The sequence below is a fragment of the Alligator sinensis genome, unplaced genomic scaffold (assembly GCF_000455745.1).
Source record: "Alligator sinensis unplaced genomic scaffold, ASM45574v1 scaffold119_2, whole genome shotgun sequence".
NCBI lineage: Eukaryota > Metazoa > Chordata > Crocodylia > Alligatoridae > Alligator > Alligator sinensis.
The window spans coordinates 102,482-114,838 of record NW_005842242.1 but is presented as its reverse complement, the minus strand read 5'-3'; the positions used below and the strand labels follow the sequence as shown (position 1 = coordinate 114,838).

The 12,357-nt window shown below is 38.7% G+C and overlaps 1 protein-coding gene across 3 annotated transcripts in view; it reads left to right on the top strand.

Moving 5' to 3' along the window:
- The window catches only part of CMC2 (C-X9-C motif containing 2), a 32,305-nt gene that overhangs the window by 10,164 nt on the left and 9,784 nt on the right, over nt 1-12,357 (top strand). For all 3 annotated transcript variants that reach the window (XM_006027423.3, XM_014521693.2, XM_014521691.2), the window contains exon 2: nt 5,202-5,340. In XM_006027423.3, coding sequence (XP_006027485.1) covers nt 5,260-5,340 — 81 coding nt within the window. In that variant the 5' untranslated portion in view covers nt 5,202-5,259. The remainder of the gene's footprint in view (nt 1-5,201; nt 5,341-12,357) is intronic.

Below are 12,357 nucleotides of genomic sequence, written 5' to 3'. Positions count from 1 at the left end.
TAATATTTCTTTCAAAGCAATTGCTTGTTTCCCTTGGTATTCTTTATCCAGTATTTGTTAATAGTTCTCTTAAAGCAGTTTATATTCCAGAAATTACTTTTCAAATATTTACAGCTAACCTTTTTCAAGATTATTCCAATTTTGATATCCTTATAAGCTACCATCTATGTTAGAAGTCTATCTACACAGATTTGTTAAATACTAGTAAGATGCTTACCATGTGAGAAACCATATTTTAAACATTCCTGACAACACAGACCCTTTTCCTAGTTTTTGTTCTTGACATTTCACCAGTCATAGTACTCACTTTTTCTTTCTTTTTTAAAAAATATGCGTTGTCTTTATCTACTTTTGGGTCACAAAGTTAATACTGAGTACTTAATACAACTTTTAGTCATGGATCTCAAAGTATTTTACAGCCCTTCAGCCCTTCACCATCTGGGGTAAGTGACTTATAATATTCATCTTGTAAATATGCCAACTGAGATGCACAGCCCGTAGCGTTTTTTAAGATTGACTAAGCTTTGAAGACTATAATAATAAATTGTAGTATTTTTCTTTAATTCAGTAGGATTTTATTTTCTGTATTTGAGGATTATATAATAAGTTATTGCAAGAGCACTGTTACCCTGAAATTAATTGCTTTTAAAGTATTTTATAATTCAGAGGGGTGGGTTATATATATCAGAGGTACAGTCCTGTAATGGGTGTCAGTTGGAAAGCTCACTTGAGTAAGAGAGATCCGTGAAAAGATTCTTAATTGGTGAAACATATGGTTGATCATATGTGTTTAAACCATCGGTGTCTTTTCATATAAAGTGAAAACAGAAAATGGAAATAAGTTTCTTTATATGAATCACACCAGTGAACCATTTTAAATGAGGCAGGGCTATGGCTTTTCTGTTGTCAAACTTCTCCCATATCTTTTGCTTTACTGGAGCATGTCAGTGCTTTATACTTTTGAGAGAACCAATTAAAATGACATTTTTTAGCAGTGGAGGATTTGAGGCTGCCTTACTGGAATGCCTGTAAAAGTAGCTGGTGGTATGGCTAGCAGTCTATCATTGATTTAATAATCAGCTGGCGAAGGTCATTGACTGACTAGCCTTTCAAAAGACTGTCAGTGCTTATGCTATAAGGAAAGTCTACAGAGAAATTAAACATACATAGATTTGCTGAACTGTTCAACCAAGAGTGGTTGGGGTTATAGCAAGAGTTCTTACTGAATCATTCAGCTTGTTGCCGAAACTAGGGCTGTCCTTTGCTCGTTATTTTGCCAAGTGGAACATTTATCAGCTCGCATAGTTTGTAGGTTTTGCTTTGCTCTGATTATAATGTAGTATTAGACTTCCATACAGTGACTTGGGGGACAAGCCTGAAAGAAAATGCCACAGCAATTATGTTTATGTAGGTGTGAGTTTAGAACATGCCAGTGAGTGTGCATTTTTACTGGCAACTAGAAGACAGCTGAGCTGAAAGTGACCATTGATTTAAGAGGCTTTCATGTCTTCTTGGATTTCTCTATTTAAATCACTTTTCTTTTGTGAGTATCAGATTCTTGTAAGACAATGCATTGCTTGATTGAGGAGGTGCATATGTTTAATTATTTGCTCAAAATTTCCCATCCCCATTTTATCTCCAGCAGCACCTGGGGTGACGAGGAACAATGGCCAGAAGCTGCTGGAGATTAGGTTCAGGTCAGAGATTAGGAGGCACTGTTTCACTGTTAGGGTGGCTAGGATCTGGAACCAACTTCCTAGGGAAGTGGTCCTTGCTCCTACCTTGAGTAAATTCAAAAAGAGGTGGACGGGGGGTCGTGTGCCCCCAGGGTTGCCCCCTGCCAGTGGCGGGGGGTCAGACTAGATGATCTGTTCAGGTCCCTTCTGATCCCAAACCACTACAACCACCACCACCACCTGTACCATTGATAATGCGTGGTGCATTAGTGTAGCCAGAGCTTTAGTTTGAATGCTGGCATCCTAAGCATTACTGTCTGACCTAACCATTGTTTGTCATTTAATAGTGATCAAAATGTCAGCCGTGATGGACAGTTCTTTTTAAGGTAGTGGTGGCTGCGTAAAACATAGTCTACATTAGTAATCTGCTGTAGGTAGTCATTGGAACTAAAAGGGTAGTATGAATGGTGAGACTTAGAATCACAGAAGATGAGGGTTGGAAGGACCTCAGGAGGTCACATCTAGTCCAGCCCCCTGCTCAAACCAGGACCATCCCCAACTAGATCATCCCAGCAAAGGCTTTGTGTAACCAGGTCTTAAAAACCTTCAAGGATGGAGCTTCTACCACCTCTCTGGGTAACCTGTTCCAGTGCTTTACTGCTCTCCTAGTGAGGCGGTTCTTCCTAATATCTAACCTCAACTTCCTTTGCTGCAACTTGAGACATTGCTCCTTGTTTTGTCATCTGCCACGACTGAGAACAGTCTAGCTTCATTCTCTTTCAAACCATCCTTTAGGTAGTTGAAGGTTGCTGTTAAATCCCCTCTCAGTCTTCTCTTCTCTAGACTAAATAAGCCCAGTTTTCTCAGTCTCTCCACAGAAGTCATGTGCCCCAGCCCCTGAAACCATTTTTGTTGCCCTCGGCTGGACTCTCTCCAACTTGTCCACATCCTTTGGTGGTAGGTCCCTTGGTGGCTGCAGCACTGGCAACAGCAGCTCCACCTAGAAGCTGCGTGCTGACTGGGCTGGGCACTTCTGCCCATGAGGGTGGGAGTGAGGCATGCAGGCTGGGCAAGGTATAATTAGTTGGTGGGCAGCTGTGAGACGGATGAAAGTGCGTCCCTGGTGGGCCGGATCCAGCCTGCAGGCTGTATTTTGCCTGCCCCTGGTTTATATAATGATTGTAAGAGGTGCTGGACTGATCTCGTCACAGTTAATTTGTTTCTCACATTTTGTTTCTACTTCTGAAATTTTTTACAGCTCTGCTTAGTCCTGTCCCATTTATTACCTTGCATTTCTCCCTCCCCCACCATCCTCTTTCTTGCAGTGTTTTTTATTTCTTTTAACAATTCTTTTCCTCTAGGAGGGTTCCAGCATCTTTAATCTCTGAGACAGTATTGATATTTAGTCAACTGTATACTAGTCAATGCTTCTAGCCCTTTACCTAACATACACTTTTCCTATCACGTTTGTTTAACTCTGAAAGATTCTGGTGTCCCAGGGTGTAATTTCTCTGCAAAAGTAAGACAAGGTAAAAAAAATCCATAATCCTTTGCCAACAACACTAACTTGGTGCACTGAGCACTTCCAAATGAAATAGATGGTGTAGTGTTGGCACTGCTTACACATGAGCCAGTATCATAGGCTTCATTCACTTTGGAGTTAAACGGAAAGAGACTCTGGGGTTTTTGCATATGTCAAAAATAGTAATTTTATTCTGTTGCAGATACCTGAAACAATGGGAAAACCATAAATGACTGTACAAAAAAAGTATTTTTCTTAGATAATGGTCCCTCTCCCCCTGTAGTGTAGCTCTGGTGTGCTAAAGGAAAACTGCCAACATTTGATATATTTGGCCTAGAGCTAAGTAAATATTTACTAAATACAAATAATTGCATTTCCCAAAGGAGCTTTTATGAAATACCTGCCACTTTATCATTATCATTCAGGGAATGGAGTGGGTGTCTCTTGATGAGAACTTCCATTTTAATCATACTGCATTGTAGTTCTTAGTGGGAGGTTTAACCTAATGAGTCAGATTAAGATGGAGAAAATGTGCAAGTAGACAGTTCCAAAGTGTTCTTAAGGTACACTCCTAAACTTCTAAAAGCTGTTTTCTTTAATGCATTAGTTGGAGTAAAATTAACCTTTTACAGGCCTCTGTTCTTTTTTTAATTGTTTCCTCACCAGACCCAGTTATTTTTCCTGTTCTTATCTGCTTCATGAGTTGGTGATGGGGTATCTTTACATATTTTAAAACATGTCTAGTATATTAATTGTAATTGTAGTCTCTATGTATTTTAATTAGATTTGGTTATTACTTTGCAAGTTTCCTTTAAGCCTTCCTCCCCCCCACCTTCTTCTTTTTTTTTTTTTTTTAAGGATTTAAGAAACTAAGAAAGAGACACTGATATTTCATATATTTCATATTTCATAGACTTTAGGGCTGGAAGGGACCTCGGAAGATCATCGAGTCCAGCCCCCTGCCCCAGGGGCAGGAAGTCAGCTGGGATCATAGGATCCCAGATATAATTTACATTCAGCTAGGTAAAAGGTATTATGGAGAATCTAGCAAACTTGCATAAGTCGGGGAAATCATCATTAATAATGAAACTATTATTAATGGGCTCCAATATTCCTAGCTATAGTGAATTGGATTAGAGATACTACATGCACCCAAAAGAGCCAGATAAAGGAGTGATTATTAAGAATGACTACACAGCTTTCACTTTTCTGCTTTTCTGGGTTTTGTCAGGCCCTTGGGGTAAACTGAAAAAGCATTACATGAAGATTTTCTTTGTGGTTCCTGTTAGAGCCGGGACTGTTTCATAACTCAAATTCTGAGCAGGGCTTAGGGACAATGCTATTTTCATAGCATTCCCAGTGGATTAGATGCGTTTTATACACACATACACAAACAGAGCAGCCAATGGTCTGGAGTAGTGGGAGACACCAAAGTACTAGGTGACACTCTTGTACCCATATGGCAAACAGAGGTAGAGTGAAAAAGTACTTTTCTTGAGTTAAAAAAACAAAGCCCTAATTTTAATTTTTTCCATTTATTATCAAGCTAGACAGTGGAGGGAGGAGGAAGAGAACTCAAATATCAAGGAGGAAGATACTTAAAAGCGTAAAGAAAAATGTCATAGCATTGCAAAAATTTTCAAGATAAGGTTGGAAAAGAAGGGGAAGTAGTGGGGGGGTGTGACTTTGGTGGATCATAGCCATATATATAATAATTTTTCAATTTTTATATATATAAAAATAAAAAAATATGGCTATGACCCATCAAAGTGCTTAAGCATGTAAGCAATCTGTAGTTATAGGACAGAAAAAGAAAGCCATATGTTGGGTTTTCATTTTTAATTACTCATTTTTTATGTGGTTATTTAACATAAATTAAAATAGATTGGGCTATACTCCAGGTTTGGTGACAATTACTTCTATTCAGACAGTAAAGCACAAGTATCTCCTAGGTGGCACTATGGTAGACTCTAAAATGCAATTTCATATTTTAATATTGGCAGGTGGAAAGTTCCTCACATTTTTATGTGCTTGAGCTACACAAATTACCCTTAACTCAAGATGCATCCAGACTTGTCTCCTCATAAGCACACGGAAGAATGTAACCTCATTATCAGTCTGCTCAGAAAGTGTCACAAAGAGGTAAGAGTTCTGAAAAATGAAATGAGTGGGTGGGTTGGGGAAATGAGTGTCAGATGAATTAGCAGGAATATTATGTGATCATAGAGTGAGAGATCTCCTTCAGGCGAATCAGCCCTGGAATACAGATAGTGCTCGAGAGTGAGTGGAGGTAGCAGACCCTGCTGCATGCAGAACTGTCGGTGATTTCATTAGTAAATTAAGCATGCTGTAAAACTTCCCATATTAAGTCATGACAAAATTTGGAGCTAAATGTAAAATTGAAATGCCTTCTGTATCTTTCAGTGTGGTCTTCCCCTTTATCAAGCCCCCTCCCTCTTGCTAGTTCTTTCTTCTTCATATATTCACCACATTTCCATATCCCTGCTGTCCAAAGGGCAGATGCTTCAGCCTTTTTATAAGTAGGTACTCCAGGTGCATAGAAAAGGATCAGAACATGCAGTGCCAGACAGTGCACATGTGCATGATGCTTTTTGTGCAGAGTTGAACAGTTTAAACGGTTGTTGGGTTCTCAATGAGTTCTGTTATTTGAAGTCTGTATTTTAATAGGTGCTAATCAGCACCACCAAAAGATGTAAAAATATCAAAGTACCTTCAAGTGCCTTGGGGGTTCTTCATTGCTTCAAGTAGGTGGTAATTTGATATTGCCCACTTGAAAAAGCTCTTTATTTTTATTGGCTCTGCAGTAAATCTTAATTCTCAAAAGGTTGTCCTCTGCATTAAAACCCTAAATAATCCTTCTACTGTATGTTATATCATTGCTACCTTTTTTCTGATTAGATAATTTATTCCACATTAGTGTTCTTTGTAGAATCATTTTATATCGGTGCATAAAAAGTCCATTTAATTTTAATTGTTTTCTCTGGAACAAAGAATAAATTATTTAAGTATTGAGGGTTAATGAACAGAATAGTGGTTTGCCCTATTGCACATCTCAAATACCTTTATTTTAGATTGTTCAGACATGATGATATTTACATTTTTGCATGGAATTTACTGAAACTAATAAATGCATTCATCTCCTTGCCTTTAATATTCCCAGTAGGCTATTAAAATGGCTTTAGGGAAGAAAAAAAGGAAAAACCTGAAAGGAAATTGTGAAACTGTATAAAATAAGAAAAAATGGTGTCGAATATGGAAAGTAAACAGATTTACTAAACAAACAACATTTGTAGTCTGTAGATGTTTTACTTAATTCTAGGTGGTGCAGCCTTTTTAGGTGGGTCTGATTTTCAAGCAGATTGTTAAACCAACAGAAATAAAAGCTTTTAAACATGTCTGTAATTTGCAAATCTTCTCAAAGCATGCTAAGCATAGAGTTGCCAGTTTAAGCCAGAAGATCATTAGCAATGTTGCTGTGTGTACATCCACACATCATGAGCCCATTGTATTGCTTATGTCCTGCAAAACCTGTTTGCTCATCATTACTTGAATTAAAATGGTGTGAAGAGGCATAAAAGACTTCAAGTACTCATGTATTTCCACTGCACTTACATGGTTGAGGACCACTTCTGCGAAGTGGTATCGTGAAACTATAGCCATGAATGAAATATTCAAACAATTTGACAGTCACGTTGGATCTTTTTGTCCTTTAGGCTATCAGTTCTGATGCTTAGTGCAGTCTCAATAGAAGTCAGTGGAACTCTTTTTAGAAGAAGTGTTTGGTGCCATAAAATCATTACGACAGTGGTGACAGTTAAAATTAAGGAGCTAAAATCCTTGCTAAGTTTCAGATATAATTTATAATTCTGTTATAATTTATAGATTTTTTTTTTTTTTGAGAGAGGAAACAAGCGTCTAATTTTTCTTTGTTTCCAGCACAGTAAAAGGCACAAGTCCTCAGGAAGAGCCCCAGTATTTAAGGATTTAATGCATATTTTTACTTAAATGAATAATCATAATAATAATGAAATAGTGTGATTCCATCCAGAAAATAAGTTAGATGTAGGAATGATGAAGAGATGTATAGGTTGGATGCAGTCATCCATGGCTTTTCTTCATCCCCAGTATCTGGTTAAGTGAAGGATCAAGAGCTTTTCCAGGTAGGCCTCTGGTCTTATTTTTGGTAAGCAGTGCCTATTGGCTAATATAAGTCCTAGTAGCGTTGTGGGTCATTCTGGTCGACTTTCTCTTTAGTTTTGTACAATAGTTCTTATTATTTATTTCCTGTACACATCACACACACACAGATGATGAAAAACTGACATGGGAATTTTCCAAAAAACATGAATGGGATTTGCCAAAGTGGGGGGGCAAATATGGCTGTATAGATTGAGATGATAATGCACAATCTCCTCCTTTGTAGAGTCTGATTGACCATGTGTACTTCTTCCAAAAGTATTTCTGTTCTTTTCAGTAGAACTGGCTGCCTAATAGGGTATTGTACACCATGAATGAGACAGCAGAATTCTGCCTTTTGAGAGTGCTACGGTTTTATGTTTACCAACTATTTAAGTCAAAAGTAAATTACATTGTGAGGACTGTATGGATCTGAATTGTGAAAATTAGAACTTGAATTTTTTTGACCAGTTTATAAAATTTACCCTGTGACCACTTAATCTTGTATTAATGCATAAGTGTCCATTGTGCCAAGCTATGAATTAGGATTTGATCAATGAACTTTTTGCTGTCATGGCTACTGTTATACCAGAGGCAGGCAAAATACAGCCCGTGGGCCGGATCTGGCCTGCCAGGCACTTTCCTCTGGCCTGTGGGCGCTTGCCAACTAATTGTACCCAACCCATCTTACGCACCTCGCTCCCACCCTAATGGGTGGAAGGGTCTAACCCCAGCCAGCATGCAGTTTCCGGGCAAGGCTGCTGCAGCCGCTGAGACACCTGCTCAGCTTCCCTGGGATCCCACTTGCTTCGGGCACCAGGTAGGGAAGCGGTGGTGGTGGGGGTGGGTGCAGGGGAGCTACAGCTGGGCAGAAGTATAGAGCGTGGGGCTTGGGCTGGTGGCAGCGCAGAGCCCATGCTGCGGGGCGCAGTGGGAGTATGGAGCTCAGATGGGCATGGTGTGGGTGTGAGGGAGGTTGGAGGGGAGTGGGGATTTAGTGTGTGATTTGGCCTTTTTGTAGTTCCATGGTGGCAGCCCTCCCCTCCCAAAAGGATAACTTTTGGGGGGCAAGGGGAGGGACTTCCAGCAGCAAGGGTCAGGAGGCAGAGGGTGGGACTTCTTGTCCCAAGATAGCGACCAGGAAGCAGGACTACCTTTGCAGCCTTCGACAGCTCACCAAAACTCATTAAGCGGCCCTCCAGCCAAAATAATTGCCCACCCCTGTGTTATACCCATGTGAATGACTGAACAGCACAGTGGAAGCTATTCGTTATGTGGCCCAACCTCTATTTTTGCTAACTAAAATAGCAGGAGACCTGGTTTTGATTCACCATTTTTTCTAAAATCTCTCTCTATGGGGTAACTTGTAATATTAAAGGATGGGCTGTATTCATTTCTGTAAGTTTGTTTGTTTGCTGTTTATACAGATCACTGTTATTCTTTGCCCAGACTTCATTTTGTTTAGGTCTGTGCCCACCAGTTTAAAGTCTTAATGCATTTTAATCTGTTAATTGACTTCTGCCACAAAGCACAGGCTCTCCCAGCTGTTTGTCCCTCTGCACTCCCTAATCTCTGACTTTAAATAAGGAACCGTTGCCTAGAACAACTTCAGGCTCTTTATTTGGAATAGGGTGTCTGCCTTAGCTCTGGTTTCCCCTGAAGTCCACAGACCTATTCATGTATGCAGTTGAAACATCCTAGGTAGTCTGCGAAGTTGCAGGACATGTTATTTTCCTTGTCCAAATTTATTTAAAACAAGCTGGATTTTAATCAGTTGCCCAAAAACTAAAACAAGCTTGGTAAGTTTTCCTCCCATTGGACTCTGGTGACATTGAAGAGGGTTGCCAGTAGCAGGATAGCTGCTTATGTTCAGCCAAAAAGGAAAATATATACATCTTCTTTAGAATGCTAATGGCGTTTAGCCTTTTTATAATAGCTTTATAATTACTGAAAATGTGTTTAGGTCAGGGAAGGCGGGAAGGACATTTCTTCGCCCTTAAACTTCTGCTGCCTTGTGGAATATAGCTTACTTGGTTGGTTATTGAGTCCTGGCTAGGGAGTCCTGTCATGTATCTTTCCCCGTTGGAAAGCAGATAAAGCAGTAATTCCTTATGATTTTGTAAATGTTACTGTATAATAACTGTATTGGCCTACCTGAATCAGACTACCCAGGAGTTCTAAGGAGGAGTGGAACTGAAAGATACTATTCTCAAATTTGGTAACACTGACCTCAAGCGATCCATTGCCAATTTAAGTTTCAAAATGAGTAGTAATAGCAGTAGTAAATTAATGCAAAGGATTATATTTTTCTCAATTTTTTTTTCTTTTTTTGGCCAGAAGTCAACCTCTTGTTAGGTGAAGAGAGACCTAAGTTAGTTCTTTCAGTGTGGTGCTTTTTTGTTCAGAAGGGGATAGTCACATTCCCTCTCACATTTCTTCTATGAAAAGTAAGTTTCTGTGAGAGCTGATCATAAAGGAACACTATTTTTTAATTTAAACTTTCAGAAGAACCTATTGAAATGTCTGGATTTTAAATATTAAGATTTCACTCACTCCCTACTTAGGCATGGAACGAATCGCTGATATCTCTGGAAGATATTTCCTGAATTGTCACAAGTGGAAGGGTGGGGAACGCCTGGATGTGACTGAAATTGGCATTTGCAAATTCAGAGACTAAGAGTATTAACTTGGCATGGATGTGGCAATGTGAGTGTCTTCACATGGCTCAGTTTAATTTTGTTCCTAATCTGAAATGTGTCCCCGGTATGACTACCTTTTTTTTCACGGACTTTTTTTTCACTGACTACCTGTCTTGTATGCGTACCAGCCCAGCCCCTGGCTTCTTTACTTTTCATTCCATCCAAGAAGAGCACACACCAACTGCTGAAACTTCCTTAGCCCGACGAAGGGTTTTTGAACCCGAAAGCTTGATTAATAACTATTCTCCAACCATTTGGGTTGGTCTAATAAAAGATATCAGATTCACCCAAGGAACCTTGTCTGCCTATGTCCTTAGACCAACATGGCTACAACCTACACCCCAGTATGAAGTCTTTCCTCTGAACAGAAGTTGTTACGACTGCTACTTTGTGTCATGTTATCTTAGAAACTTTTGAAAGAGAGATTTTCAGTGAGAGCTTTTAAGAAGGTTGCTCTTTCTTGAAGTTGCCATCTATAAAACACGTGGCTTTACAAACATTTCATTATTATAAGATTAATACCCATCTGGGAAAGTATTTTTCCATAATTTGAGTCACAAAGAGCTGATGTATTACTGTAGTTACCAGGGGTTCTGAAACCAGATTAGAGTTAGTAAAAAAAAAACCTCATTTGCAGTTTGGAAATTTAATTTTACCTTTGCAGTGGCCATTGCTAACCATCTATCTGCTAATTTATTTATTTATTTATGTTACTTTCAAGAAGCACAAATGCAGGAGCTCTTGCTCAACTTCTCATATGTTGGCTTCATTTAGAAAGTGAACACCAAAACTTCTCAAAGGACTGCTTTAAGAAAGCTGATGGAAATGTAATAATTTTCCAGAGTCAATATAATATTTGGTGGTGTACCAATGATGGTCATATGAAAGTTTGATTCAGAGCCATCTGAGGTCATCCAGAGGGGCAAATTCCTTTCAGGTGGTTTTTGCTTAGTTTTGTTTTTAAAATAATCTTAAATAGATACAAAAGCTATTTTTCATTGTGGAAATAGTGCGGGAGAGAGTACCTTTAAAATAACTTCAGAAGAAAAAAACATTACTTCAGAAGAAAAAATACTCTGGTTCTCGGCTACATCACTTGTTTGCTACTTTCCCTTTATTTAGTAACAGAAACTTGGTTCTTTTAACTCTATGATAAAGACAGGATTTTGGATTCACTTCAGTCCTTCTTCACATCTAGAACAATGAATGAATTCAAATTTACTTTAACCTTGCTAACTAAAAGTGATTTGTTGTCCTAGTTCTTATCTGATCCTTTTGGGCTAGCCGGAAGCATTCTAAATTCCTTTACCTTTCTACAAATGATTGGCTCCAAGTTGCTGAAATAATTTGTCTTATGAGGTGTTTTTCCATCTTATCAGGTCTTTTTATGTTGTTCTTTCATGTTTGTCACTTTCCTCTGCTGTTTTGCAAACTGCTTTTGCGGTTAGTATGCTGATAAGTCTCAAGTAAGATTCATTACTGTTTGCCTAAAATCCAAATGAAATTACATGGAAGATGCTGCTTAGAACAAAAATTTGTCATAAGTAGCAGGCATAATATCATGAGACTGGATGGGTTGCTTTCTTTCCCACCCTCTGAAAAATGCTTTTATCTCTTTACCTTCTAATTATGTAACAGAAGGCAAATAATTAGCTTTATTTTGATGATACTCATATGCAGCTGTATCTGCTTCTCTGTCTTTCTGGTTATATTGCAACTATTCCTTCACTCTGAATTCATATTTATGTATAAACACAGTCTTTCCATGAAGCTGAAACTGTACACAGAATTGGAAATCACCAAGTCACGTCCTATTATCTGTCTTAGTAGATGAGTAAATCTGATCCCCTTTGGAAGCAGGGTGAAAAAATTACCTTCCTTTTTGCTTGTTGCCAGCAATAAGGATCATTTTTATGCATCTTATGTAAGTTAGAAAAAATAATACTGTATTTATCTGGGTACTGAAGGTACAGTGCAAACAAATAAATCTGTGTAAGACGCATACATTGGGTGTTGCTTGTTTTGCTGGGGAGTCATACAAAACAATGCTTGTTTATCCAATAACTTCCTTTTACCAGTTCAGTGGTTCTCAACCTCTTTAGACTGAAGGCACCCCTCAAACTCCTCCACAACTTGTCAATATTATGTGGCACCCCACTTAAGACACTAATATGAATAGTATAAGATAATCATAATCACAGCGTTAATGATCTAGTTCGTAATTGATTTCTTCCTTGTATCGTACTTACCCCATTGTCACTGC